General features: G+C 52.4%; 11 protein-coding genes across 11 annotated transcripts; 9 read left to right on the top strand and 2 right to left on the bottom strand.

The window, feature by feature from the left end:
- Positions 1-263: 263 nt before the first annotated feature.
- On the top strand, positions 264-2,728 carry IAQ61_006535 (uncharacterized protein; the record flags this gene model as incomplete). The annotated part of the gene is made up of 4 exons (XM_066097214.1): positions 264-1,885; positions 1,936-2,498; positions 2,550-2,642; positions 2,700-2,728. The coding sequence occupies 4 exons, from the start codon at positions 264-266 to the stop codon at positions 2,726-2,728; spliced, it is 2,307 nt and encodes a 768-aa protein (XP_065952691.1).
- An 823-nt stretch (positions 2,729-3,551) lies between these two features.
- On the top strand, positions 3,552-5,415 carry IAQ61_006534 (uncharacterized protein; the record flags this gene model as incomplete). Its single annotated transcript, XM_003845372.1, has 4 exons — positions 3,552-3,617; positions 3,690-4,865; positions 4,923-5,166; positions 5,234-5,415. The coding sequence occupies 4 exons, from the start codon at positions 3,552-3,554 to the stop codon at positions 5,413-5,415; spliced, it is 1,668 nt and encodes a 555-aa protein (XP_003845420.1).
- An 831-nt stretch (positions 5,416-6,246) lies between these two features.
- Positions 6,247-8,694, top strand: IAQ61_006533 (uncharacterized protein; the record flags this gene model as incomplete). Its single annotated transcript, XM_003845371.1, has 3 exons — positions 6,247-7,487; positions 7,542-8,298; positions 8,440-8,694. 3 exons carry the CDS (start codon positions 6,247-6,249, stop codon positions 8,692-8,694), a joined length of 2,253 nt encoding a protein of 750 aa, XP_003845419.1.
- Positions 8,695-9,150: 456 nt separating this feature from the next.
- On the bottom strand, positions 9,151-9,769 carry IAQ61_006532 (mitochondrial 54S ribosomal protein uL11m; the record flags this gene model as incomplete). Its single annotated transcript, XM_003845370.1, has 2 exons — positions 9,151-9,555; positions 9,641-9,769. The coding sequence occupies 2 exons, from the start codon at positions 9,767-9,769 to the stop codon at positions 9,151-9,153; spliced, it is 534 nt and encodes a 177-aa protein (XP_003845418.1).
- A 413-nt stretch (positions 9,770-10,182) lies between these two features.
- RHP54 (DNA repair protein rhp54) lies at positions 10,183-12,621 on the top strand (the record flags this gene model as incomplete). Its single annotated transcript, XM_003845369.2, has 1 exon — positions 10,183-12,621. The coding sequence occupies one exon, from the start codon at positions 10,183-10,185 to the stop codon at positions 12,619-12,621; it is 2,439 nt and encodes an 812-aa protein (XP_003845417.2).
- Positions 12,622-12,985: 364 nt separating this feature from the next.
- Positions 12,986-15,472, top strand: IAQ61_006530 (uncharacterized protein; the record flags this gene model as incomplete). Its single annotated transcript, XM_066097213.1, has 1 exon — positions 12,986-15,472. The coding sequence occupies one exon, from the start codon at positions 12,986-12,988 to the stop codon at positions 15,470-15,472; it is 2,487 nt and encodes an 828-aa protein (XP_065952690.1).
- Positions 15,473-15,770: 298 nt separating this feature from the next.
- IAQ61_006529 (uncharacterized protein) lies at positions 15,771-18,322 on the bottom strand (the record flags this gene model as incomplete). Its single annotated transcript, XM_003845368.2, has 2 exons — positions 18,144-18,322; positions 15,771-18,092 (listed from the first exon to the last, which is right to left on the bottom strand). Exons 1-2 carry the CDS (start codon positions 18,249-18,251, stop codon positions 15,771-15,773), a joined length of 2,430 nt encoding a protein of 809 aa, XP_003845416.1. The 5' UTR covers positions 18,252-18,322.
- Positions 18,323-18,488: 166 nt separating this feature from the next.
- On the top strand, positions 18,489-20,727 carry DBP3 (RNA-dependent ATPase). Its single transcript, XM_003845367.2, has 2 exons — positions 18,489-20,177; positions 20,232-20,727. Exons 1-2 carry the CDS (start codon positions 18,523-18,525, stop codon positions 20,383-20,385), a joined length of 1,809 nt encoding a protein of 602 aa, XP_003845415.2. The 5' UTR covers positions 18,489-18,522; the 3' UTR covers positions 20,386-20,727.
- Positions 20,728-21,096: 369 nt separating this feature from the next.
- IAQ61_006527 (uncharacterized protein) lies at positions 21,097-22,690 on the top strand. The gene is made up of 3 exons (XM_003845365.2): positions 21,097-21,269; positions 21,470-21,578; positions 21,656-22,690. The coding sequence occupies exons 1-3, from the start codon at positions 21,119-21,121 to the stop codon at positions 21,852-21,854; spliced, it is 459 nt and encodes a 152-aa protein (XP_003845413.2). The 5' UTR covers positions 21,097-21,118; the 3' UTR covers positions 21,855-22,690.
- A 943-nt stretch (positions 22,691-23,633) lies between these two features.
- Positions 23,634-25,030, top strand: IAQ61_006526 (uncharacterized protein; the record flags this gene model as incomplete). The annotated part of the gene is made up of 7 exons (XM_003845363.2): positions 23,634-23,656; positions 23,865-23,904; positions 23,965-23,967; positions 24,227-24,291; positions 24,378-24,495; positions 24,641-24,687; positions 24,973-25,030. The coding sequence occupies 7 exons, from the start codon at positions 23,634-23,636 to the stop codon at positions 25,028-25,030; spliced, it is 354 nt and encodes a 117-aa protein (XP_003845411.2).
- A 64-nt stretch (positions 25,031-25,094) lies between these two features.
- IAQ61_006525 (uncharacterized protein) lies at positions 25,095-26,594 on the top strand (the record flags this gene model as incomplete). Its single annotated transcript, XM_003845362.2, has 5 exons — positions 25,095-25,198; positions 25,251-25,446; positions 25,505-25,886; positions 25,939-26,286; positions 26,339-26,594. 5 exons carry the CDS (start codon positions 25,095-25,097, stop codon positions 26,365-26,367), a joined length of 1,059 nt encoding a protein of 352 aa, XP_003845410.1. The 3' UTR covers positions 26,368-26,594.
- Positions 26,595-26,727: the final 133 nt, after the last annotated feature.

Genomic DNA, 26,727 nt, shown 5'->3' with positions numbered 1-26,727 from the left:
CGTTGCATCCCAACTTGCCACTGTACCTACCGACGCGCTCCACCACACTTCACTACGCACCACGCCGCACCCCGCCAAGGGCTCTTTTGCATATCCACATACGCAAACACAACCACGCGCACGTCAACACTGACGCGGCCCTAGCCCAAACTCGCCGCCCTCACACGCGACTTGCACACTGCGCGCCGAATGCGCCCATGTCTTGCGACGCGCCTGCTGCACACGTGATTATATAGCTGTCGCATGGGCCGTCGCACTGCGGAATGAAGATCCACTCGCCGCGGGATCTGTCGTATCCCATCACTGTCGTCGACCTCCTCAAAAAGCCGGGTGAGGATATCAAACGGTCAGAGAAGCTGTTCAGCTATCGATATGAGACCGACGTCACCGAGGGGGACAAATGGGGCGGATGGGAGACGAAGAAGAAGAAGCTGATAACTAAATACGATTCCAGTGCGGCGGGCCAAGTCACGCGATGGCTCATCTCGCCCGGTACCGTCATCGACCGGCAGGGCGTGCCTCTGGTAGAGATTGAAGAGCCATGCACGCACGAGACGCAGTTTGGCGGCCTCTGCGCGGAATGTGGCGAGGACATGACCAAAATCGACTACCTCACCAAGGAGCGCGACGTGGCGCGTGCCACCATCAACATGACACACGACAATGTCGCCTTGCTGGTCAGTCAGAAGGAGGCCAACGCTGCCGAAGAAGACGCCAAGAAACGGCTGCTGGGTGCTAAGAAGCTCACGCTCATTGTCGATCTCGATCAGACCGTCATTCACACCACGTGCGAGCGTACAATCGCCGAGTGGCAGGCGGACCCGGAGAACCCAAATCATGGTGCGGTCAAGGATGTCGAGGGCTTCCAATTGGCGGACGATAATGTCTCCAATGTGGCTGCCAACTGGTACTATGTCAAGAAGCGCCCTGGTCTCGAAGACTTTTTCAAGCGCATGTCGAAGCTTTACGAGATGCACGTATACACCATGGCCACCCGGGCATACGCCCAAGCTGTCTGCAAAATCATCGATCCTGACCGAAGATACTTCGGCGACCGCATTCTTAGCCGCGACGAAAATTATACTGACAAGACCAAGAGCTTGAGTCGGCTATTTCAGAACACAACCATGGTCGTCATCATTGATGACAGAGCAGACGTCTGGCAGTACAGCCCTCATCTAGTCCGTGTTCCTGTATTCAACTTCTTCCCGGGTGCTGGCGATATCAACGCGAGTTTCCTTCCGAAGCAACAAGAACTTGTTTCATTTGCCAAAGATAAATTGCCGCCGACGCCGAAGAAGTCAGATGGAACCCCACTTTGTGCCATGTCAGTGGCGGGACAGCCGGCCGAACCAGCTCTTGTCGCAGTTAGCAATGGCGACCTAAAGGACATTGGTGAAAAGCTGGTAAATTTGGCAAAGAAGGAAGACCTCGAGGTACAGGCGAAGGAGCAGGAGAAAGTCATCATCGCACAACAGACCGAACGACCTTTGCTGCAGCAACAACTCTTGCAGGACAAGGAAGACGAAGCAGCCGAGGAGGTGGAGGCACCTGGGGATGTCATTGCCAACGGCACTCCACAGCATGCGGATCATCACAAAATCCGACATAGCATTTTAAACAATGACGACCGCGGCCTGGATGTTATCGAGCAGAACTTGGTTCGAGTACATCGCGAGTTCTATGACCAGTACGTCAGGTCAAAAGCCGTACCAGCGGGCGGTCGCATTGCAGAGCTGAAGGGCGAGAAGAGTCCGAAGAAGCGTGCTATGAATGATGTGGTTCCCGATGTCGCAGAGATTATGCCGCGGATCAAGAGTGAAGTACTTGACGGTGCAGTTGTCGTCTTCTCTGGTATCATCCCGTTAGGCGTCGATGTTCAATCGTAAGTTTCTTTGAGGAGTACTCAGTCGTATAATTTTTAATACTCTACAGATCCGACTTCGCATTGTGGATCATGAGCTTTGGCGCTGAGGTCTCCACAACGGTCAATCGACGAACAACCCATGTGATCGCAAACCCGGACAGGAAGACAACCAAAGTCAAGAGTGCTGCACGATACCCACACATCAAGATTGTGAACCCAGAATGGATGTTCCAATGCTGCACACGATGGGAGCATGTGGACGAGGGTCCTTATACCATTGAAATCGATCCCGCTGAGCGAGAAGGTTCGCCCTTCGGGGATCTTGATGATGAGAGCATCAGCGCCACAGGAGACGAGGCAGACGAAGACGACGATGCGACAGTCCGACTTGACGCAATGACCGCAGATAGCTGGGCATCGGTAGACGACGAGTTGGCCGATTTTCTGAACGAGTCTGAAACCGACGGTGGTAGCGACTCCGACTCTGAGAGCGTCCGTTCAGACACCAGCACGACGTCCGATGTCAAAGAACAGAAAAAGAAGAGGAAACGCACCAGCACGAACTCGACAGATGGCAGTGACGCCGAAGAAAGCGATAGCAGCGTGACCAGTACATCCCGGTTGCAACGACGTAAGAAGCGTACTCTGGAACGCGTGACATCGTTGACGAATGTGGTGACAGCGGAGAAGTCGTCTGGTCTTCCCAGCCCCGAGACCACAGGCCCAGAAGAGGGCCAAAACGAAGACGAGGAGAAAGCATCCGAAGTCAACGGAAGTGCGCCAGACTTACAAGAGGATTACGACGATGGGCTGGAAGCTGAATTGTTGGCAGGCTTTGACGATAGCGATGGGGATGATTAGGCGTCTCTCAGAACGCGCCTTTTTTTTTGCATTGGGAAATCTTGTATATCAGCATAGCGTGGTGTTTTTGGTCTTCGGCGTTGGGATGGGAATCTATGTGTTGGCTGAACAAGTAGTCCACACGTTGGGACGGAAATTTGGGGTAGGATATGACACTGGAGTGTGTGTGTGTGTGTGTGTATATGAGTCTTCCACATTATGGCGATCAATCAAACTACTTACACCCGAATACTGTGTGTCCTCTCCGGTTTGCTGCGTAATGAAAATGTTTAGACCTGTTCCACCACAAACCATCTAAAGTGTGGCAAGCTGATGGAAGTATGTGTGGACCAGCTAGGAGTCTAAGAACACAGCAACTGCTTCGCAGGGCTCACCCGGCTAGCCAATAGTAGCTAGCCACAATGTCCATTACCCCAGTTTTGGGCGCGTGGTACCGTAGCACTCAAGGCAGGGCGTGGGGGGCAAGTTGAACCCTAGGATGGCTGGATAGTTAGTGCAACGGCGAGTGAGGCTGAAGCCTTGTTTCTTTTGCTGCCTTCTGCCTTGCGACTCACCACCAGCACCCCACATACCACAATCCCTCGCAAACCGCTCTGCCCCAAGCTTTACCTCCAAAACATCAATCTACCATTGCCAGACTACTACATACCGGTAGAGCTTATCAAGGACAATACAATCAACGGCATCGATCCCGGGCTTGCCTTGCGACTGCGACCGCACCCCGCCCACCACTTTCTGAGTTGCAATCACAACCCAGCCAGCCATCATAGTACGGCGATCACCATCGAGGCTGAGTCAAGGACTTCCCGCCCAGAGTTGCAGCATGGAGGGCAAACTGCTGAGCTTCATGGGCCTGCCGTTTGACCTGAAGGCATTGATCATACAGCATGTGAGTACAGAGCACGAGCAGAAGGCAGTGCCAAACCCATATATGCCACCACATATGGCTGACGTTGTTCAGATAACCCGTCCAACTGATCTCAAGAACGTCTGTCTCGTCTGCAAACAACTCCACGAAATCGCCGTTCGTCAGCTCTACTACGAAGTCACCCTCGATGTCGGGTCTCCCAATGACACGCGGCTCGGAGCTTTTCTCAATCCCAGGAACATTGGTCTGAAACATGTGCGCAAACTTGATCTCTATCTTGCAGACATCATCGACAAGTGTGGCCAACTACAGCAAGCCAATTTTGCGATTCGCATGATACTTGAACTCATGCCAGAAGATCAACTGGAGAAGTTCTCGTGGCATCCTTGGTCGCCCTTCTCCGGAGACAATCTCGTGCTGTTGTACAAGAAGCAGAGGCGCATGAAGTGGATGGAGAGCATATCGCTGGATCGCGATGTTCTGGAGGAGTTGCAGAAGATCCCCAATATTGAAAAGACATTCGAAAACGTCCGGAAGATTGGTCTCTACCCGGATACACGAGAGGTCATGAACTTCTGCAACTTTCTGCTAAAACACACGGCGAATCGCACCTTGGACAAGATTACGCTACATGCGAGTTTCGATGAACACGATGCGAGCATCACATCCAGGCAACTGAACGACTCAGCTACAGCACCTGGACTGCTTACTTCGACCATGTTCAGACACATGATGCCATTTTCAAAATGCACCCCAATCGTCCTGAAGGAGATCACTCTGCAGAAGGTCCATTTACGATATGCTTCAGAGACGTACTGCAAGCTCATCGACTTCCAGTCTGTAAAGGGTATACGCATCTATGGTTGTTCAGGCGCTGATGCTCTGTTTGCCGAGCTCAGCAAGAGCACCAAGCTTCCCGACAGGCTCGAAACTCTAGAGGTCAAGCATGATGATAGCCCTGACAATGATGGTCTCAATGCCATTGACGGGTTTTTGTGTCTTGTGTCGGGACTCAAAGTTCTCACTCTGGATATCATTGATGCCAAGAGTCCACCTGCTGCAGCAGGCGTCGTACGGCATGGCAAGACGCTTAAGACGCTGAACATTCACGCGAGTACAGGCCCTGATAGCTGCGACGAGGAGCTCGTCTATGACTATGCATCTTGGGCGCAGATTTGCAAGGAGTGTGTGGCCTTGGAGCAAGTGTCAGTGGCCTTTCCTCCAGTCAGTGTTGTACGCAGTAAGAACGACAGTTTTGTCAACTTTGAGGTAAGGCGATACCCCCAAAAACTTCGCAAGGCGATCAGGTCACTAACAAGGTTGCAGAACTGCTTAGGTGATCTACCCAACCTCGTCACCCTTAACATCACTACATGGCCGAACAACAGCCCATCATCAGCAAAACTACCTCGCAAGATTTACGAGCATCTTCTCGCCGGGCTCGCGCAACAAGGCTTCGAGCGCAGCATTTCCTATGCCAAGGAGCACAATCGGTCGTCCAAGCTGGCCATCATCGCATTTGGTTCATCCGATAAAGTTTACGATCGCGAAGACAGCCAAAACCAAATGAGTATGTGCCCCCCTACCGATATATCATCCCTACTCCAGTAGATAAACGCCATGCTAACGTTGCATAGTCTTCGTCAAGGGTCGCCAAATTGACCCATTAGGCAACGAAAAGCCGACGGCTGTACAGATTGGATGGTGTCTGAGGAAATTCGTAGATGCGGGACCCAAGTCTAGTATTCTGGACTTTGCACTGACGAGGACATCGAGGCCGCCCACGAGGAATGAGCCGGATAGTGATGATAGCGATTGACAGTTAATGAGGGACCCAGGGATTTGGGTACAACCAGGGATGGGGACTGAATGGTGATGGAGGGATTAAGGGGGAGCGGGCAGATGAGTGGTGAGATGGCTGATGTTCATGGGATAACTTGGAGAGACATGGGTGCTCCCGGCAAGCACCCAGGACAGGTACACATATAGCTGGTAATCGCAGTTGCTACGTGTAGCCGATCCCGAAAAGTGAGGAGATAAGCGAATCCTTTAATTGGGAACCTTCTTATGAGATCCATGGATCTGCGTCGCTTGAGTTGACCCATGCAGGCTTCATCATTGCCCGGAAGCGTTAGGTCAGCCTTGGAGAATGCAAGGCGCGCCGAGAGTTTCGGTGAAAGTGAAGTTTGTATTCCTTCCAAGTCGTCATGATGTTCATGAAATGGACGCGCGGTACGGTGTAAGATCTGCAGCAATTGGCAGTGCAGAAATGGGACCTGTTCGCTCTGTTCGTCTAAAGGACCCTCCTCTTAAGGGGAGGTTAGCATCTCCATGCCCACACTGTGCAGTGGGCAAACAGCGACGACCACCTTTCACTCATCGTCGCCGGCGCGTCCCTAGTCATAATCAGCTGGTACACATAGATATTGTAGCTCGGCGTTCCCCCTCATCGAGCCCTTCGCTCCCCATCCAATTGAATCTTGCCGCGCCGGAAGAGGCCGTACTGACATCGGACCGTACGCGTAAGGTGAGCACTCGGAAAAGTTCCTTCGTTGAGCCAAACATGAGCACTTGCGGATGCATAGGAACATGTGGATGAGCTGTTGATGCTGTCGGGGGACGGGAAACCTGTACTCTCTCCACACTAACCATGGCAAAGCAGTTTCTCCATTCGCCGCGGGAGATCATCGGGACGAGGCCATCCATAACACCAGCTTCCGTACCGGTAATGGCTTCATCCTCATCGTCACCGCACGTCTCCAACTATCCCCCACTGCCCGAACAGGACGGCCACTACGCGCCCATCTATCCCAGCAGCGCGCAGGCGATTGATGGCCCACCTCAGCGCGTCAATTACGCGCCGCAGGAACCCTTTCCCAAGCTCGCCAACATCAACGAAGTCCTACAGGCCCAGCAAGCCCTTCACGCGAACCATGCCTTGACCGACCAACGCCCGTTGCAGCCGCATCCCCAGCTGCCGCCTGCGCAGCCACCGCAACAGAAGCCTAACCGGCTGCGCAAAGCGTGTGACTCGTGTAGCATTCGCAAAGTGAAATGTGACGAGTCTGGCCCGCCATGTCAGGCCTGCGTGGCTCTCGAGATCCCATGCACTTTTGAGCGACCCAGTCGACGGCGAGGGCCTCCTAATCGACACGCCGAAGCCATCAAGAAGCGACGCCTGCACGATGCGCAGTCTCAGACAGGCACGTCGTCGCCCCAGTCGCCCACCAATGCCGCCCACGCGCTGGCCCAGCTGCAGTCGTCGCAATTGTCGCAGCCAGCACAACTCTCTGCCGAGACCATATGTCCACTGCCTACCATGAATGCCCTCATCGACGACTTCTTCACCTACATCCACCCGCTCTGTCCGTTCCCTCACGAACCGTCCTTCCGGGAGGCGTGGGAACGGCGCGAAGACCTCAGTAATCCAGCATTTCTGGCATTGCTGGCGTCCATGATTGCTACTCTTGTCTCCTCCTTTCCTCGGAAACCGCGCCTGCACCTCAAGACACAATCCCGACACCAGTACCCCTCGCATCTCTCTCTCGTGGACAAGTGCCGCGAAGTCTGTAGCCAAGCCCGTGGGCCTGGCTACCTCGATCGGGCCAGTCTTAATGTGTATGATGCATGCACGAGTTACTTTCTGGGGTTGACAGGTGCCTATGTCTTCCAATGGCGTAAACTGAGGCTCTATTTCGCCGAGTGCTTGACCATCATACGCTCGCTTGGACTGCACAAGGCGGAGGCTCAAGGATATACACATCTAGGAAACGTGCCAACTGCGTGGGGTTCCAATGGGCCAAATTTCGACGGCTCACGCGATTCTAAGCTTGATCATATATCCGAGCAAATTGGCCGACGCCTCTTTTGGACCGTCTTTGCAGGCGTACGGTCAGTAGCATGTGTGATGTACAGCATTCCGCGCGGAGCTAACGACAGTTGTAGGACAATACAGCAACTAGGTGCTTCTTTTGGAGAGCTCACCATTGCTCCAGCAACACCGACGGAGCCGTTACCTCCACTACCTGTTCAAGTAGACGATGTACACATCTTCCCGAACGAGATTCAGCCTCAGCGGCCTGGCACAGTCTCCCTGATTACAGGTTTCAACTTAAACGTTCGGGTTTACTTGTCCTATTCATCGTTGGTTACGGCGGAAATGGCTTTTGGCATCGATGAAATCTTTGACTGGGATCGTCAACAACGCATATTCGAGCAGAGCCTGCAGCGCTGTAGACAGGTCCTCGAAACAATGCCAGAGATGCTCAAGGTGCAACCAAAGGCTGCAAAAGAAGGCGGGTTTATGCAGGGGAGGCAGCCTTATATTCCTCCCATGCCCGAATACTCGAACCTGAGGGAACCAGCGTTGAACAGTCTCAACAACCCTAACCTTGGTGATACCCGTCGTTACGAGATTCAGAAAGCCAATATTTATGCTAGCCATCTGGCGACTCGATCCTATTTGGTGGAAAAGTATTTCTTGCAGCTGGACAAGTACAACAATCTCAAACAGCAGGGGGCCCTCGCCAGCTCACCAAATGTGCTTGCAGCAGGCCTAGATCGGTTTGCGCCAGGAGTAGGTCCCCATGATGAACAACTAGAACAACTCATGTCCGAGGAGCGCGAACAAGTCGTAAAAGACCTCCTGGTGGTGCTTGGAAGCATCGACATGGTCAATATGGAGCCTAATGGCGATTCCTTTGTAAGTTTGCACCTTCATCACAAAGCTCTGGCATACTGTATGAGCCTTGCAATGATGCTACCTTGTTGGCCTGTCCCATTAATTTTCTTGTACATGAATAAAATTGGCCTGAATATAAGCTTACAATGCATTCGGACACAGACACAGAAGATTCGATCAATTGCCAGTACTCTGCTCGAAGTTCCCAAGGAGAGACGGGGCAGTGTAGCACTTCAGCATCAGGACTACCTGTATAAGTTCCTGGATATCCTGAGTAAGTTGGAGCGGGTAAGCCCCGAAACTAGCGATCCGATGAGCAATACGATAGATGAGGAAACGGAGTTGCGGCTCTGGGCTGATTTGAGAGATCATCAGTTGAAATTCCAAGAGCAGGGTGGTGTTTATGGGTTTGCTTGAGGTGTCATGGACGGTATTCACAAAATTGGCGTACCTGATGTAGTCATGGATTAAATGTGGTCGGGGGCTGTTTGAGCTCAAAAACTTAGGCAACTATGTAGTGCATGCACTTTGCCGTGGGTAATGACTTGGGAAGGATCATGAGACAAATTGTCGAATAGAAGCAAGACTCTCATTCTTGTGTAATGATAATCTTGTGATGCCAAAATCAATAATGGACAAACTATTGTATACAGATTCTGTACAGGTCCCACACCTGTCTCTCTCATGAGTATTCTTCATTCGTGTGGAACGCCTAAAAAATCAAGACATGTTTCGTGCAAACAACTACTGTTCCCAGAGAGTACAGCAACCACAGCCCATTGCTCTTTGATGAACATCGCCGCGCATATGCATGTCCTCCATGACATTTCCCCCCTCCGCCCCCATCCAGCCTCTCCACAACAGACCCAGACCCTACGGCACGACAACGACCCCCAAGCTCGCCGCCTGCGCCACCACGCTCCTCGCAATTCCCTCCAAGCTCAACCCACTCAACCTCGCCTCACTATGCTTAATCTTCGCAATCTCATAGACATGCTTGAGACTAATGGTGCCGACAGTGCCCTTGACCGCATTTCCCACCGTCGGACTGCTCGTGCTCGTCTTGCCCTTTTGCCCCTCGTGGTTGTTCATCGGACCTGGGACATTGCCGGCGCCGCGGACCTTGTTCTTCACGGGGGCCACGCCGGCGGCGGAGAGCAGGAGGGTTGCGGTTGGGGGAGTGCGCAGCGAGAAGTGGAAGGACCGGTCGGGACGGACGGTTATGCGGGCTGGGACGGGGGTGCCGGGTGTGTAGTGGGCGGTGCGGGCGTTGAATTCCTGTTTGAGTTGTCAGGCATCGTTGCGCGTGGGAAAGGCGTGTGGACAGGCGTGTGGATGTGGAAGGGTGGGGATGTAAAGCTACCTTGCAGAAATCCATGCTCTTCACACCTTTACTACCCAGTGCTGGACCGACGGGGGGCGAGGGCGACGCTTGCCCTGCGCCCACTATCAGTTTGACGATTTGGTCTTTTGCTATTGCTTTTCGCGCCATGGTTGGGTTGTGGGCTGATTGGGTGGTGTGCTGGGGGGATATCTTTTGCGGAGTTGGGCTCGGAGGTGTCGGTCACTGGGTTTTTTCGGGGTGAAATTGAAGGGGTCCAGAACGGCGCTATGGTGCTGTTAAACCAGATTGAATTGATAGAAACTTGGACTGGAGATGTCATCCCAAATATTTCGAGAGCGATTGCAATGGCTTTCACAACCGTCGTCGACTCTGGGTTTTGCACGTGATCACGCGACAACGCTAGGGTCACTACCATTGCACCACTTGACGCGTGCCTATCCGCCACCCGGTGCGACTTTTGGACATCAACACTCTCTTCATGTTCGTTCGCCGTCCGTCAAGATAATAAGCAGAACACCGCGTAGCCCAGCTTATTCACCCAAGACTACCCCAATTGCTGAATGCATCGCCCAAAGGCCCTCGCTACTGGCGATTCAACGCCCGCGAAGCCTGCCGCACGGCTGTACGGCGGCACCCCACAATCGACCGAGCGTCTGATCAAGCCCTTCAAATGTCCCGGCTCTGCGACAGTTTCGCGCGTATCCGAGAAGCCTGCCAGGAAGAGACGAAAGGTCGACTATTCTGGTGCAGGAGGTGAAGATGGAGAGAGCGACAAGCCATATTCGAATGAGGACCGGCTGGCGCTTGCCACGCGCGACGCCAATCGCTTTCCGGTGTTCAAGCCAAAAGACAAGGAGATGATGTTCAAAGCAAAGTTCACGGTACCTCTCATCAACAAAGACACGGGAGCCTACAATCCGCACCGTCCGGCGCCGCTGCTTGGTATGCGGATAGGAACGGTGTTTGTTGCACGACCGTTACATGACCCTAGTGGGGAATTTGCCATTGTCTTGTACGATCCTACAGTTGACGATAAACCGATACCCAAAGAAGAGGCCGAGCCTAAGCTGAGCCAGACTGAAAAGAAGGAGTTGGAGGCACCTTTGGTACACAAGAGTTTGGCAGAGATTCTGGGGTTGAAGAAGAAGGTGGAAAATGAGCGGCCACGGGTACCAGTTGTCATAGATCCGAGACTTGCCAAAGTTTTGCGTCCTCATCAGGTTGAAGGTGTCAAGTTCTTGTACAGAGCAACGACTGGCATGATCGACCCAAAAGCCAATGGCTGCATCATGGCTGATGAGATGGGTCTTGGTAAAACTCTTCAGTGTATCGCTCTCATGTGGACACTGTTAAAGCAATCGCCCGATGCTGGGAAACCTACGATTCAAAAATGCGTTATTGCTTGCCCTTCAAGTTTGGTACGGAATTGGGCCAATGAGCTGGTCAAATGGCTGGGCAAAGACGCAATTACACCATTCGCCATTGACGGCAAGGCATCCAAGGAAGAGCTCATCCAGCAAATCAGACAGTGGTCCATCGCATCTGGACGTGCTGTTGTTAGGCCGGTACTCATTGTGTCCTACGAGACTCTGCGTCTCTATGTTGACGAATTTGGACAAACGCCCATTGGCCTTTTACTTTGTGACGAAGGCCATCGGCTGAAGAATGGCGAAAGTCTTACTTTTACAGCTCTGAACAGCCTCAACGTCCAAAGACGAGTCATCTTATCGGGCACACCGATTCAAAATGATCTTTCAGAGTACTTTGCATTGCTCAACTTTGCAAACCCCAATTATCTCGGCACACGAATGGAGTTTCGCAAGCAATACGAGATACCCATTTTGCGCGGTCGCGATGCTAACGGCACTGACGAGGATGTCAAGAAGGGCAACGAGCGACTTACCGAGCTGCTCGGCTTGGTTAACAAGTTTATTATTCGGAGAACCAACGACATTCTCTCCAAGTATCTCCCGGTCAAGTACGAGCATGTCGTCTTTTGTAACCTTGCGCCTTTCCAGAAGGACTTGTACAACCATTTCATCAAGTCCCCCGACGTCCAGAGTCTGCTTCGTGGCAAAGGCTCGCAGCCGCTCAAGGTTATCGGCATGCTCAAGAAGCTTTGTAATCACCCCGATCTGCTCAATCTACCAGAGGACTTACCAGGATGTGAGGATGTACTACCAGACGATTTTGTCCAAAAGGACGCCCGAGGCCGGGATCGAGAAGTCAAGGTCTGGTACTCTGGAAAGATGGCCGTGCTGGATCGCATGTTGGCTCGTATTCGTGCCGAAACGAATGACAAGATTGTTCTCATTTCCAACTACACCCAGACGCTTGACCTATTCGCTGCACTTTGCCGCTCGCGAGGCTATGGAGCCCTTCGTCTTGATGGCACCATGAATGTTAGCAAACGCCAGAAGCTTGTGGACAAGTTTAATGACCCCGAAGGACCTGAATTTGTCTTCCTCCTTTCTTCAAAAGCCGGTGGATGCGGTCTCAATCTCATCGGTGCAAATCGACTCGTGCTCTTCGATCCCGACTGGAACCCAGCTGCTGATCAGCAAGCCCTTGCGCGAGTGTGGCGTGATGGTCAAAAGAAGGATTGCTTTGTATATCGCTTCATCACGACAGGAACGATTGAAGAGAAGGTATTCCAGCGCCAGTCTCACAAGCAATCTCTTTCTTCCTGCGTCGTTGATTCTGCAGAAGACGTGGAGCGCCATTTCAGTCTGGACTCTTTGCGCGAGTTGTTCCAGTATCGCGATAATACTACGAGCGATACGCACGATACGTTCAAGTGTAAACGGTGTCGGAAAGAAGATGGGAAGCAGATCATCAAGGCGCCGGCTATGCTGTATGGAGACACGAGCTCTTGGAACCATTTTGTTAACGATGGGGAATCGGGGCCATTGGGCAAGATTCAGGATTTGCTATTACGCCAGGAAACGGCAAATGATCTTCGGGATGTCAGTGCTGTGTTCCAGTATATCAGTCATTGATTGGGTTCGTTGGGCGAGGGCAGGATATTATTATTTTTGAGCGTTGTAGTTACTTTGAGCGAACTTTATGATATTAATCGACATGATACGGGCCACACACTATCATGCTCCTGCAACTGGTGACGCCGGTTCATGCATGCCACGTGGACCCACTTTTCGGCGCCTTGGGGGACCCCTGCTCCCTAAGCGAGGCATCTCGCATCTCGCATGGTCCGAGCTTCGAGATTCTGATGTCGCCTGTCCAACATTCAACTTGTATCTCCCACATCTTTTCGTATAATCTGCTCACCGCTACAATCCTCCGGGCTCAGAAACGTACCGAAGGCTTTCTAAAGCATACCACCACACTCAGAGATCGCCCAATATGGATGCTAAGCGCCGCAAGCTGGGCGACCAAGACGTCAGCACCCTTCGTCTTGCCTCGCGGCAAAAGTACCTTGCAGAACGAGAAGCACAACAGCTCGCCCTTCTTCGTCGACAGGTTGCCGAGGAAGCCGAGGAGGAGGAGAGGCTTGGGTCGAAGCTTTCAGAAAGAGAACGCAGGGAGTTTGCTCGGAATCGCGAAACGCTGCGACTCGCCGAGCAGCGGAATGCTATAGACGAGCATCTGGATGGCTATATACTCCCCGATGCCGACTACTCGAATAAACATGAGGCGCTTACAAAACGTCACAAGGACAAGGAGTACCTGAAGAGCGAGGTGCAGCTTTGGGAGGATGAGCAGCTGGGCAAGATCAAGTCGCAGATTAAGCGGCCGGAGCGCGTGTCGGCCGACGACTACGACTATGTTTTTGATCCTGAAACACAAATCAAGTTCCAAGCAGACTTGGCCAGTCGCATCAATCCGGAGCGACGAGCGCTGGAAGCTCAACTGGACGCTGCGGAGAAGAAGGCGCGCACAATCGAGGAGACGAGGAAGAGTCTGCCGGTCTATCAGTATAGGGAGGAGCTTCTGGATGCTCTGACCAAGTTCCAGACGCTTGTCGTTGTCGGAGAGACGGGTTCGGGAAAATCTACACAGATACCGCAGTTCCTGTTTGAGGCTGGATACACCAAGGAGGGAGCGGTCGTAGTGACCCAACCGCGGCGAGTGGCTGCCATGAGTGTGTCACAACGTGTGAGCGAAGAAATGGGTGTCAAGCTCGGTCGTGAGGTCGGCTACAGCGTGCGATTCGATGACAAAACAAGCGACAAGACGGTAGTCAAGTTCGCCACAGACGGTCTTCTCCTCCGTGAGGCAATGGCAGATCCCATGCTCTCCAAATACTCTGCCATATTGATCGACGAGGCTCACGAGAGGTCTACAGCGTCCGATTTGCTGCTGACGATTTGTCGTGATATTGCAAGAGCTCGGCCAGAGCTGAAGATTATCATTTTATCTGCGACCATTAATGCTTCGCATTTCTCAAATTATTTTGATGGCTCGCCCGTCTTTGCGATTCCGGGTCGTACGTACCCTGTCAATATTAATTACACCAGTTCGCCAGAAGCAAATTATCTTAGTGCCGCTGTCACGACGGTATTCCAGATACATATTGCTGCAGAACTACCAGGGGACATATTGGTGTTTCTTACGGGTGAAGAGGAGATTCAAGCTGCCATGGAGAACATCGAATCGACACTAAAGAAACTTCGGGGCACAGTAAAAGAGTTGATTGTATGCCCCATATACAGTGCACTTCCGCCTGACGTGCAAGCAAAGGTTTTTGAACCCACACCTCCTAACAGTCGGAAATGCGTGTTGGCAACAAATATTGCCGAGACATCCATTACCATCGACGGCGTGCGCCATGTGATTGACTGTGGCTTCTCAAAAGAATCCACATTCAATTCTGCCAACGGCGTCAGCTCTCTAGTCATCAGCCCAATCTCGCGTGCGAGTGCAAATCAACGAGCCGGTCGAGCCGGTCGTACGAGCGAAGGATACTGCTATAGACTCTACACCAAGCACGCCTTCTACAACGAGCTCCCCGAAGTTACCGAGCCCGAACTCCAACGCACAAACCTCGATGGCGTAGTCCTCACCCTCAAAGGCTTGGGCGTCTCCAACCTCCTCGACTTTGAATTCCTCGACCCGCCATCAAGCCAGTCTCTAATCAAGAGTCTTGAAGGCCTATACGCCCTCGGCGCCCTAGACTCCACAGGAACTCTAACGCGGCTAGGACGGAAAATGGCTGAACTCCCGCTCGACATCAAACTCTCCAAAGCCATCCTCGCCTCTGAAAAATACAACTGCCGCGAAGAAATCCTCTCCATCGTCAGCGTCCTCGGCGAATCCGCCTCCCTCTTCCTCCGCCCCAAGGACAAGAAAATCGCCGCCGACGCCGCCCGCGCCCGTCTCTCGTCCAAGGAAGGCGGCGACTTCCTCACCTACCTCAACATCTGGAACCAATTTGAAGAATCCGGCTTCGACCCACGCTGGTGCGCCGAAAACTTCCTCCAGGTCCGCAGCCTGAATCGCGCCCGCGATGTCCGCGACCAGCTACTCAAACTCTGCGACCGCGTCGAGCTGCCCGAGTCGAGCTGCGGAATCGCAGACCATGTGGCGATTCGCAAGGCCATCACCGCAGGCTTCTTTCCCAATGCTGCCCGCCTCAATCGCGATGGCTTGAGCTATCGCACGCTGAGTAATGGCGGCATGACGGTGTTTATTCACCCGTCTAGCAGCCTGATTGAGAATCGCCCCAAGTGGGTGGTGTTTGCCGAGTTGGTCGAGACCACGAAGCCGTATATACGGAGTGTGTTGCCGATCGAGGCTGACTGGTTGGTCGAGGTTGCGCCGCATATGCATAGTGAGAGTAGTATTGGGAAGATGGGGGATGGGAAGAAGATGCCCAAGGAGAGAAAGTAAGGGGTTGGGGGGGGGGGGCTTGGTGGAGTTTGTGGGTTGCAATGTGTGGTTTAATGTGTGTGTGTATGTGTGTTATATGATTATGATACCCCCCGTCGCTATTTGCGCATGATATCACAAGTTGTGGAATGGACGTTCACAAAAGCTGAGGTCACACATTAAGTCAAGTCATCGGGAGCGGTTTTTTTTATCTTCTCGTGCCCCATTCCCTCTAGCTTACAAGCTATAACATGTCGTATTCCCTTCCCTGACTTTGGTGTAATACAGAGTCGAGATAGCAAATCGTCACTCTGACCACTTAGCCCACGAACTTGCCACCACAGTAGATACAAGCATCGCAAGCAAGGAACAAGACTCTCGCCAACGTAATGAGTAGACCGTGTTCATCCTCTGTTGTAGCCACATTTCTTTCCATCCTGTCCCTTGCCCCGAAGCCATCTGAACCACCACCCTCCTGCTGGGTCGACCCGTCGGCCACAGCTACACGTATCACATTACTTCCATCTGAAGCCGGGTCAGGTCTTACATGAGTTCCATTCTTCGCAATGACATGATCGTTTGGCTTGTCAGATTTTCCCGGGTCCATGACTTCCTGCGCTTCGACAAAAGGCTCGTTTAAAAATGGTGTGCTGCAAATACCACAGTACTTTGTGATGCCTGGTGCCTGTATGGCAAGGAAGCTGAGACCACAGCGGGGGAATGAATGGCCGTTTGTGCAGGCAGCCCAAGTGAGGTCATTCAAGGGTATGGGTGCGGAGCAGAAGTCACACACATCTGTTGAGGAGATGGGTATTGTGGTCTCCGTCTCCATGGTGGCGTCGGCGGTTATGCTATCGATTAGAGACACGAATTGCTGGTGATGAGCTCGTATCTCTGCGCTGAAGGCGGATTTTGAAAGTGAGGATGGAAGATGTTGCAAGGCAGTGGCGAGCCGATAAGCGATGAGTGTTTTGGGGAGGTCTTGGGATGGCGCGGTATTGCATGCCTGATCAACGAGTATTGTGTAGCGGTCTCTGAGGCTGTGACGATTTAAAAAGGCGACTTTCTTGAATGCTTCGACGAGCTTATCCAGGTTGCTTGGACATAACGTGGCCAGGTATTCATTACCACTGCCTGCTTCTTGCGGACTAGCATACACCTGAAGCAGCTTTTCAACCATCTCTTCAGCGAATGCAGACATTGGATCATCTTCTTCGACTGCATTCTGGGCCAGCTTTTTCATAGTAAGTAAGACCCCCTCAGCACTGACGTTCCATGACGGAAATGCCTGGCGAAGCTGACTATACTTTCTCGAGGTACTGATGGCTACGATTCCGCGTCGATCTCCAGGTGGTCCGTACTCGATCATATCAGAAGGATGTAAAGTGTAAGAGGTTGCAAAGAAGTCTCCCAGAGGTGATAACGTCAAGCCCCAAATTCTGGCGAGGCAATTGCCCTTTAGACCATGTTTGACGCTGAACTGCGCCAGATGGTTTTCAATCTGATCCCTCCACATGGGGACCCCAGACTGTACTAGTCCACTGGACGTAACTTCGAGCTCAACAGTATGAGTTTTGACCGTTGATGTTAGCGAGCTCATGTGGAGTTTGGGTACAGGCTGATGAGCCATGTCCCAGACCACTCCTGTCATCTGATCCCAGCGTCCATCAAGGTCATGAGTAAATCTTTTGATGATGGATGCATCATGTGCTGAGATTGTAAGACATTGGACGCCTATACTAGTGAATAATGCAAGCGTGAGTTCATTTCCGTCCCCAATCTTTGGAGACCACTTCATTGGTCCACTGAATCGTACTTCGATGTTCGGGTACACTACTTCGTCACCTAGTTCAATGCTGCCGCGTGTATTCGTAACTATCCTTGCTCGCACATCATGGTTCGTAGAGTATGCGACAACTGAATGGTAGTGGTCACCTTTGATAATCCACGGACTCCATGCAAGATGAGCTATGTGTCGTTGCTGCTCCATCATTTCTTCGAATACAGTTGGGTAAGTGAACGATCCTTCAGGAGCTGGTGTCACTGAAATTTGCGTTACTACCTCTGTGTTCCAGCCATTGCTTGGACTAAGCGTTGATGTTGGTGAATGAATCACAATGAAAGCCACTTGGTTGTCATCATTGGCCACAGCCATGATATGTAGACCGTAGGACGAATATGTACCGACAACACAAGCACCGTCCACACTGGGCAATGGAGGCGCCCAGGCGAATGCGCGAATCCGACTGCGCAAACGCACGATATCCTCATGCAGAGGGAGAGCATCTTGAGATTCCTCATTGGCATGTCTCAACTGGTAATCTCTCAGAGCATCATTGACTATCAGTCTCCTGTTCCAGCTCGCTTCGTCCTGGGGCTTGCCTTCAGCACTCCAAATGGACAAAGCTAGATTGGAAGTCAAGACGGCGAGAGCGCATCTTCGATGTTTTGCGAGTCCTAGTGAGGACCAGGCCACGGATATAGGCACACTGTTTGAGATTTCTTCGCCTACAGAGTAAATTTGCAAAGGTGCAGGCTCCTTGAGCGGGAGTTCATCTGTCGAGAACAAAGGAACTTTGAGTGCCACATGTTGCCATTGCGGAACATCTGAATCTCTTTCGAAGTTTACAGTGTGTGGAAACTATAGAATATTGGTGACAAACTTCCATGTTGGGTTCTCATGCTTACATACCAACAGCTCGACGCGCTCATCAGAGGCTAGCGCGATGATCCCATCTTGAGACCAATCAATCGCATCAAGACATGACGGCCAGCATCTGAGCTCCGTCACATCCGCCATGTGTACCTAGGAGCGCGCATCCGATATCCACGAGAGATACCAGACGACTTGTCACAACGGAAGTGGAAAAGGTGGAGACAAATCTTGGTTGCTGAGAAGACGGCAGGGCAACCGTGATGTATCTTGTGTTTGCCAAGGATATTCTGGCTTTAGTCTATATAAGGCTAGCGCTTCTCGTTATCGATAGGAGTCGATCCGACCGCCGACGAAAAGTTAATTTTTCCGTTTTCCGCCATGTTTCCCAGCTCGCCCAACTCTGGAAATCGACAAGATGGCGAAACGTCCCATTTCTGATGTCGTCGCTGGAGACGACGCGATTGAAACACCTGAGCTATCTAGGAAGAAAAGCAAAAGGGACAAGAAGGAAAAGAAAGACAAGTCCAAGAAGTCGAATGCGACTGAAGCAATTGAGAGCAATGGCAAGAGCATAGAAGACTCGGACGACGAGGGCTCGGAGGATGATGAGGGCCTATCCAAGGCAGAGCGAAAGGCCAAGAAGAAGGAGAAGAAGAGGATCAAGAAGCTAGAAAAGAAAGCAGCAGGGGAGGCAGACAAGTCTGTCGATAAAGCCGACAAGGCCGCGCGCAAGGCAGAGAAGAAGCGTCTGAAGGCTCTAGCAGAAGGCTCATCTACAGAATCTGCTTCTACAGCGCCCTCTGGCACAACTCTCATGGTCGAGTCGTCAGCGACGAGCCCTGAGCCACCGGTGCAGGCGGGAGAATACCAGGAGAGCAAAGAGCTGGCGCAATTGCCGCAGTCGGAGATTGACGCCTTTCTTACCAAGAATGTCATGACCATCGAGGACCCCAAGCCTGCCCTCCATAAACTTCGACCCATTACTTTATTCAAATACCTCAACATCGATGCGTCGCAACGAGCCTTCTTCGCCAAATTCACCGCTCCAACACCTATACAAGCAGCGACATGGCCATTCTTGCTCTCCGGCAGGGATATGGTCGGAGTTGCTGAGACGGGATCCGGCAAGACATTGGCGTTTGGTGTGCCCTGTGTACGCTACATCTCCTCACTTCCAAAGGAGAAGCGCAAGGGCATCAAAGCAGTTATTGTCTCGCCTACTCGTGAACTGGCTGTTCAAATCTACGACCAATTGGTAGCATTGGCGAACCCAGCTGGCTTGGAAGTGGTCTGCGTCTATGGTGGTGTGCCGAAAGACCCGCAGGTCGCTGCTTGCCGTAAAGCGCATATCGTAGTCGCCACACCAGGACGACTTAATGATTTGATCGGCGACGGCTCTGCAGATCTCAGCAAAGCTGAATACGTGGTACTCGATGAAGCCGACCGTATGCTTGACAAGGGTTTCGAGGAGCCCATCAGGCAGATTGTTTCACAAACACCTAAGAAGCGCCAGACCCTCATGTTTACAGCCACATGGCCCCCTTCTGTGCGCGAGCTTGCCTCGACATTCATGAACTCGCCCGTGAAGATCACTATTGGCGACAATGTCTCGGGCGAACTCCGTGCGAACGTGCGCATCAAGCAAGTGGTGGAAGTCATCGACCCTCACGCCAAGGAGCAGCGCCTCATTCAGTTGCTGAAGAAATATCAGTCTGGCAAGAACAAAGATGACCGTATCCTCGTCTTTTGCTTGTACAAGAAGGAGGCTGTACGGATAGAAAACTTTATCCGCATGAAGGGCTTCCGCGTGGGTGGAATCCATGGTGATTTGACGCAGGAGAAGCGTAGTGCTTCGTTGGCGGCCTTCAAAGAGGGACATGTGCCACTTTTGGTAGCGACGGATGTTGCCGCAAGAGGTCTGGACATTCCAGCTGTCAAGGTGGTCATCAATGTCACTTTTCCGCTCACGGCCGAGGACTATGTCCACCGAATCGGCAGAACGGGTCGTGCCGGGAAAGAGGGTCTGGCCATTACCTTCTTCACAGAGCACGACAAGGGTCTTTCCGGATCGTACGTACTCAATCTTCCCCCTCTCACGTTGCGTTTTACTGACCTGATTCCCAGCTTGATCAACGTGCTCAAGGCCGCGAATCAGCTCGTGCCTGAAGAGCTAATGAAGTTTGGTACTACCGTCAAGAAGAAGGGTCACGATGCCTATGGAGCTTTCTACAAGGACGTGGATAGCACAAAACAGGCGACCAAGATCACCTTTGACTAAGGTCATGGGTCTTATATGCATTGTCGCACGCAAAGTCCGACGTTCCGTAACCTGTGGTCGGCGAAGTGACTCGCCCGCTGCAGGTCGGCGGTGATGACGTTGTGTTGTCGACGGGGATGGAGCGCGCAAAAGTCTTGGTAGATTTGGCGATTTTCTGTTATTGGAGTAGATGAGGAATCAGAGTGCCGAACGAGATGGAAGATTCCCTATATTCTTTTTATTTATACATCTACCCCATGCTGTGTAGTCAAGCACAACTTCTGTCCTGCTATTTGAAACACGTAATGAGCCTTAGCTTGAATATCAAGAAAAATGCGCAGTAATCTCCCAATTCACTCTTCCAGGTAAGCACCGCACCATAATCATGGCGGAAATCTCACCCAAACGTCTTTCCCAATCCGGTCCCCATGGCATTCTCCGCTCTCACTCCCCACGTACTCTACTCACCGTACTACTCACCGTGCTCTCCACCCACTAACCCACGTCCCGCACCGCCTTCCCAAACACGCAAAACCCTAGCCCTTGATCCCAACTTTAAGCCCGACTCCGACCTTCTCCATCATACACAGTTACATAGGTACACCTCCGCCACGACGCCTCACCCGCCGCTAAGCAACCCACACGCCCATTGCAAATGCAATCCGACTCAGTAGCAGCAGCGCAAAGCTCTCTCTCTCTCTCTTTCTTTCCCTCTCTCTCTCAAAAAAAAAGTGGAGATGTGCGCCGGCCCGTTATGATTGGTGCCTCTGAAGCGATTAGTGCGGAACCTATTTTGGTCGGCGACTTGGAGGGTTCGGCGACGTCGGTGGAGAGAGGTGACGGCGAGGAGGGCTTTTTTCCTTGCGGGTTCTGTCTGGGTTGTTCTCGCGGGGATGGGCCGGGTGGTTTGTAATGGGTTTGGGTGGGGAGGGAGGGAGGGTATATAAGTGTGGTTGTGGTGGCTGTTGGGGGAGGTGAGGGTTGTCTACTGTTAACTGCTACTACAACTATATCAATTCGACTATTTCGTCACATCATTCGACGCAACACTACGCACGTCGTTACCTCTCCGCTTGGGACTAGATACCATATACCCAGATACTAGCAACGTCATTGCTTGATCTATACACATCCGTTGTAAATACCGGTTCAAGTCCTCGACAAGCAACATCCAACAACCACAATGTGCAAGAAAGCGTCCTGCGACTCCTGCCGTATGTCGATTCTCTCCGTGCTCCGCCTTCTTGGATCCCAAACTATTGCAGAACCACATAGCTAACATGGCACGCAGACAAGGCCACCTGGTGGGGCTGCGGCAAACACGTCGCCAGCGTCATGCAAAACGTGCCAACGGAGCAATGGTGTACATGTGCACCGCGGGTGGAACAAGAGGGCCGAGCATACCCTCCAAGGGGCAGTCTTGCATCAGCATGACTCCCTTGGTTTTCGAAGAGCGGCGCGAAGAGTTGAACAAGGGGAAACGGACATGAGATGATGGGAATAGCCGAGAAGAGAGAGAGAGAGAGAGAGAGAGAGAGAGAGAGAAGAGGAGGGAGAGGAAAGATATCGTGTGCAAGGCATGTAACGAAATGGAACCAGAGTTAAGCCTGGATGTGATGCGATTACGATGGAAATGTATAGTTACCAGGCATAGGAAGAGCGTTGTTTTGGATGATTAGGTAGTTAAGCGAACATGGAGTGACTTTTTTGCCAGTTTACCGGTACCATAGCGCTGACATGACTTGCGTGATCTAGCATTCGAAATACGCTGAACGTACTTGTACGTATGAGGAAGGTGATTGCCATGGAATGCAGCACGACGAATCGCTGTAAGAAGCAAGAGGTGGAAAGGTAAAATGGTTACAAGTACCCATGGTGGAGCGGTCCATGAGGTCTCTCCGTGCAAGCCAGTTGGTAGGCGGGACCTTGCAGGAAGTCGTTACTCGCTTTTACCAGCAGGGCGGAACTCCAAGCTACAGCATCAGCCTGGGAAGAAAAGCAGTTTAGAAGCAGGGCAGATCCTATCTCTCCGGGTTAACTACTCTAGAGCTAAGAGGAAGCATAGCCGCCACAATCGGGCATGGGGTGGCTGCAAGCACGATACAAGAAACATGTGTGCAGAATTGGCGATTCAGACAGACGCAGACCCGTGACGAGTGCGGTACCGTATGTGGTGCGGCGGGCAAAAGAAAGAGCCCATTTCAAGCTCGGGTACGGCGTAGCTAGGTAAAACCTTGAAACAACAAAGAAACGTCTCAATTCCTCGGACAAACATGACATCGATGGCGCTGAGACAAACAGCGCTGGACAGAGAGTCACAAGAGAGAGGCGGAAGCGGGGAGGGCGAGTCTAGGTCGGAGAAGGGAGGGCACAGTGACCAAGTTGGGGGAATGTTCAGCTGGCGACTGGTTGGTGTTGGTTGGCTGGTGGTTGAAATGAGGGGAACGCCATGATGGAGTCGCCAGGTCCAATCCAAGGCGGCGTTGGTCTCCCGCACGAGCTGGTCTCATCATGGGTCTGTTCTTAGAGACATAGTTGTACCTACTAAGTATAGCCGTTGCAGATGTGGAACAAGGGCCTACTATTACTGTGTCGGTATATGTATTGTATGCAGTCGACCTGTTTCAGATGCTGCCCTACGATAGGTACCCGGATAGCCAAGGAGGGGTGAAGGGTCAGTATAGAGAGAGAGAGAGAGAGAGAGAGAGAGAGAGAGAGAGGGACTCTGCTTTGAGATGGGATGGTGAGGGCGACAATGATGGAGATGGTATTGTATAGTACCTATGGTACCTACTACAATGTTGTTGTCCAATGTCGTCGGTGGTCGAGTGGCACGGTAGGGGCCCTAGGTATGAGACAAGAGAGGAGGGTGGGAGAGGGAGGCAAAACGGTGTGCAGGGCATGCAGGGCAGTGCACTTCTGGGACAAGCCGACTCCAACCTTTTGGTCATACATACTATGATGAAAGGCGCGATGCAAATGCAGTGTGTTCTGGAAGGCTGGAGAGAGAGGGGCAGTCCTGCCTATGAGCCGCTTTGGCAAGATGTGACTCGCCGTGACTCGTGCGCCGGGTTACATCAGGGTTGGCCAGTCGGGCGCCTAGAGAAGAGAAGCGTGCGCGGGTGAAGCGGACGGAGTCCAGACGAGGGCTGCGACTGCTCAGTGCTTGACTTATTGTTGGGCGCAGTGTGAGCTATATCTGCATCCTCTAATCACCCGTCGCCGTTGGTGTTTCCGACCTGGGACTTGGTAGCTATCCGGCATAGTGCATGTCAGAGTCGATGCCGCATTCGTGAGCGAGTACAAGTAGGTTGGGCCGTCCGTGTCTTTGCAACTGCGTCCTATCTGTGATTCTGTGTCTCCGAGTCTCTTCCCACGTCTCGCGAGTGTTGATGGATGGATGGATTGATGGATTGATTGTCTGGTTCAGTTCAGCATTACCATTGCCAGTACCGGTATAGGCAGTCGATTGTCGACCCCGCCAACCACCCCCACCAAAGCGACAATAGCCAGGAGACAAGCGGTATTATACGCGGTACAGTACGTACAGTACTACTTACCTGTTGTTATCTATTGTTACTTACTTATTGTTATGTGGAGGTCGTGCCTGCCTGCCTGCCTGCCTGCCTACCTGCCCGCCCGCCCGCCCGCCCGCCTGCCGCCGCCTGCCCCTCGCACCTGCTGCCCCTCTCTCGTACCTGCCCTCACCCTCACCCTCACCTTCACCCCTTCTCGCCCTTCGCCCTTGACGTGCGACCCAACCCACAACAAAGCGCACACTACAGGGAAGGAGCCTTCTGCCCATTAACTACAGGCCCCCCCTCCCCCTCCCCCACCAACGTTCGCTGCTCAAGCTTGGAAGGAAGCATCTCTGGGCATCCCTATTCCATCAATACCTATAACCCCTCCACTCTGCCCTCTTCACGTGTATGTCATCACCTCGACTCCTTCACCCCCGTGCATTCATGAACTCTCCCCCTCCCCTCAGCTGACTTGGCATCCAATATGCGCAGACGCTGCCCCGCCTCGCCCTCCATACACAGTACAGTGCTCACGGCCCAGTGCCCTACACAACGCCTGCTTCCTCCTTCCGTCACCGCCTCACTCATCGCCCACGAGTCGCCCGCACGCGTAGGCTACAGTGCTATACATCTCGTTCCCGCCTCCTCCTCCTCTCCTCCTCCCACCTCCTATTTGCAACCCCTCCGCTGAGCGAGACGGAGAGCAGAAGCTTGTCCTATCTTGTTTTCTCCCGCTTCCGTCGTCGTCGACTTAGCGCGCCATTGTCCAAGTGGCGGAGTCGAGCCAGCTCTCCACTTTCTGGTAGGTCAAAGTCATTGTTTCTCCTGGCTGTGTGCACCGCCAGCCGGGCATGGGTAGCTCGAATTCTTTGTTGACGCCCGAGCTTTGTGGTTGCTACAAGCACTGTGCACCTCGTGCAAGCACGTGGGGCCGCCTAGCCGTCCTTACGCTGTGTTGTTTCACCATGGCCATTGGCCTGCTCGGCTGTGTCAAGATGGCCGAGACTATCACATCTTTTGCGGTCTTGCGAACAATGCCTGTTAACACCCGCCTCCCCGAACGTTTGCTGACAGATACTGTGCACAGCAATCACGACGGTTGCCAATTGACGACTACAAACGGTGCCAACCCCGCAGCGTCTTAAAGACGATCCAAGCCAGCTACATCACCGCCTGTAATCGCAGAGAACCACAAAACTCTTGGCCATCATGCCTCCTACGGGGAGTGGTAGTTCCAGGAAGATCTCCTTCAACGTCTCAGAGCAGTACGACATTCAAGATGTCGTGGGAGAGGGCGCCTATGGTGTCGTCTGGTAGGTTGCGCCCTTCATCAGATTCTCGACAGGCTCACTCACGCTGCAACAGTTCTGCACTGCACAAGCCATCCGGCCAAAAGGTCGCCATCAAGAAGATCACACCATTCGATCATTCCATGTTCTGTCTGAGAACGCTACGAGAGATGAAGTTGCTCAGGTATTTCAACCACGAGAACATCATCTCCATTCTCGACATCCAGAAGCCTCGCAACTATGAGACCTTCACCGAGGTCTATCTCATCCAGGTATGGCCAGACAACACGCGAGCTACCTGCACCGCAGACTTGGACTAACCATGGCCAGGAACTCATGGAGACAGACATGCATCGCGTGATCCGGACGCAAGAGCTTTCGGACGACCACTGCCAGTACTTCATTTACCAGACTCTACGTGCATTGAAGGCGATGCACTCGGCGAATGTTCTGCATCGTGATCTCAAGCCTTCGAACCTGCTCCTCAATGCAAACTGCGATTTGAAAGTATGCGATTTCGGTCTCGCTCGATCAGCTGCTTCTACCGAAGACAACTCTGGCTTCATGACGGAATATGTTGCCACGCGTTGGTACCGTGCACCGGAGATCATGCTCACGTTCAAGGAGTATACAAAAGCCATTGACGTGTGGAGTGTCGGCTGCATTCTAGCAGAGATGCTGAGCGGGAAGCCCCTGTTTCCAGGAAAGGACTGTAGGTGTCTACTATCCTGCGTCGCTTCGGATAAAGGCTAATGTTTGACCAGACCACCACCAGCTTACCCTCATTCTTGATGTGCTTGGCACACCTACCATGGAGGACTACTACGGTATCAAGTCGCGCCGCGCTCGCGAGTACATCCGATCGCTGCCCTTCAAGAAGAAGATTCCATGGAAAGCCATGTTCCCCAAGACCAACGATCTAGCCTTGGATCTACTCGAGCGATTACTTGCATTCAATCCGGTCAAGCGCATCACGGTAGAGGAAGCACTCAAGCACCCATACCTCGAGCCGTACCATGACCCAGATGACGAGCCGACCGCTGACCCAATTCCCGAAGAATTTTTCGATTTTGACAAAAACAAGGACAACCTCACCAAGGAGCAGTTGAAGCGTACGAGAGACCAATGCTACTGTGCACGAGAATGCTTGCTGACTTTATACAGTTCTCATCTACCAGGAGATCATGCGATAAGCGGTTGCAAAGTATTCAGCATGTGCAATATACCACGAGATACCACAATGGAATTGAATGCAGAATTTTTGGTCTTGTAGTTAGGTGGTTTCGGCTCATTCCCATACACAGCAAGGAAAGATGACTAGATGACAGTCTGGATACCTGCGCATTATAGCCCGTATAGCGAATGCAAACCGCGGTTAATTCACCGCACAATACCCTGAGCTCAGCCTTTGGACGCGAGTACATGTACATTCTTCATTGAATAATGTTCGCAAGAGATCATGGCTCGTCTTGCGAAGCATGTTGCCGCAAATGATGCGCTAACGTATTTCCCCATTGCGGTCTCCAATTATTGTCCAACCTCTGAAGTCTTCG

This window comes from Plenodomus lingam (genome assembly GCF_022343315.1).
Source record: "Plenodomus lingam strain CAN1 chromosome Unknown contig_26, whole genome shotgun sequence".
Classification (NCBI taxonomy): Eukaryota; Fungi; Ascomycota; class Dothideomycetes; order Pleosporales; family Leptosphaeriaceae; genus Plenodomus; species Plenodomus lingam.
The sequence above is the reverse complement of the archived record's forward strand: the minus strand, read 5'-3'. Positions and strand labels throughout refer to the sequence as shown.

What these genes read in the sequence shown, in the direction of transcription:
- IAQ61_006527 (XM_003845365.2), top strand. Translation starts at nt 21,119, where the DNA reads ATGATTGGTGCCTCTGAAGCGATTAGTGCGGAACCTATTTTGGTCGGC. An exon ending in TCGCGGGGATGGGCCGGGTG is followed by an intron (nt 21,270 to 21,469) that starts GTTTGTAATGGG and finishes CCCAGATACTAG; the next exon opens with CAACGTCATTGCTTGATCTA. An exon ending in AGCGTCCTGCGACTCCTGCC is followed by an intron (nt 21,579 to 21,655) that starts GTATGTCGATTC and finishes CATGGCACGCAG; the next exon opens with ACAAGGCCACCTGGTGGGGC.
- DBP3 (XM_003845367.2), top strand. Translation starts at nt 18,523, where the DNA reads ATGGCGAAACGTCCCATTTCTGATGTCGTCGCTGGAGACGACGCGATT. An exon ending in GACAAGGGTCTTTCCGGATC is followed by an intron (nt 20,178 to 20,231) that starts GTACGTACTCAA and finishes CCTGATTCCCAG; the next exon opens with CTTGATCAACGTGCTCAAGG.